The 385-nt window shown below is 41.8% G+C and overlaps 1 protein-coding gene across 1 annotated transcript in view; it reads right to left on the minus strand.

Annotated features, from left to right (window-relative positions):
* CSUI_005196 (peptidase m16 inactive domain-containing protein) overlaps positions 1-210 on the minus strand; it is a gene marked incomplete at its 3' end in the record, with an annotated part of 4,170 nt that extends 3,960 nt beyond the window's left edge. Inside the window, exon 1 of the mRNA XM_068065374.1 lies at positions 58-210. Within this exon, the coding sequence (XP_067922651.1) occupies positions 58-75 (18 nt within the window). The 5' untranslated portion in view covers positions 76-210. The remainder of the gene's footprint in view (positions 1-57) is intronic.
* Positions 211-385: the final 175 nt, after the last annotated feature.

Below are 385 nucleotides of genomic sequence, written 5' to 3' on the forward strand. Positions count from 1 at the left end.
GATAGATTAAAGATAGATAATATGTATGCACGCACGTGCGTATAGATGGCAGACTACCTCATATGCAGTTTTCATAGATTGTTTGTGACGTTGAAAGACATCCTCAGTCCAGTTGGGGTGTACAAGATAGCAATGAATGAGCTCAAAGACGCGATCGAGAGCTTCCTCTTGCTCTGAATCAAAGACGACGGCGAGTGTCACTCCCTGTTGGTGGATATCCACACACAAAGAAGAAAGAAAGAAAAGAAAGAAAGAAAGAATGCATGCACATATCTAGACAGAAAGGCAAGACAGAAGGAATGATTCCTGCATGCATATACAACGACAACTCCTATATACATCTCCACTCAAAGAAAGAAGAGTACTACCGCTATTCTTTCTCCCC

This window comes from Cystoisospora suis (assembly GCF_002600585.1).
Source record: "Cystoisospora suis strain Wien I chromosome Unknown contig_2505, whole genome shotgun sequence".
NCBI lineage: Eukaryota > Apicomplexa > Conoidasida > Eucoccidiorida > Sarcocystidae > Cystoisospora > Cystoisospora suis.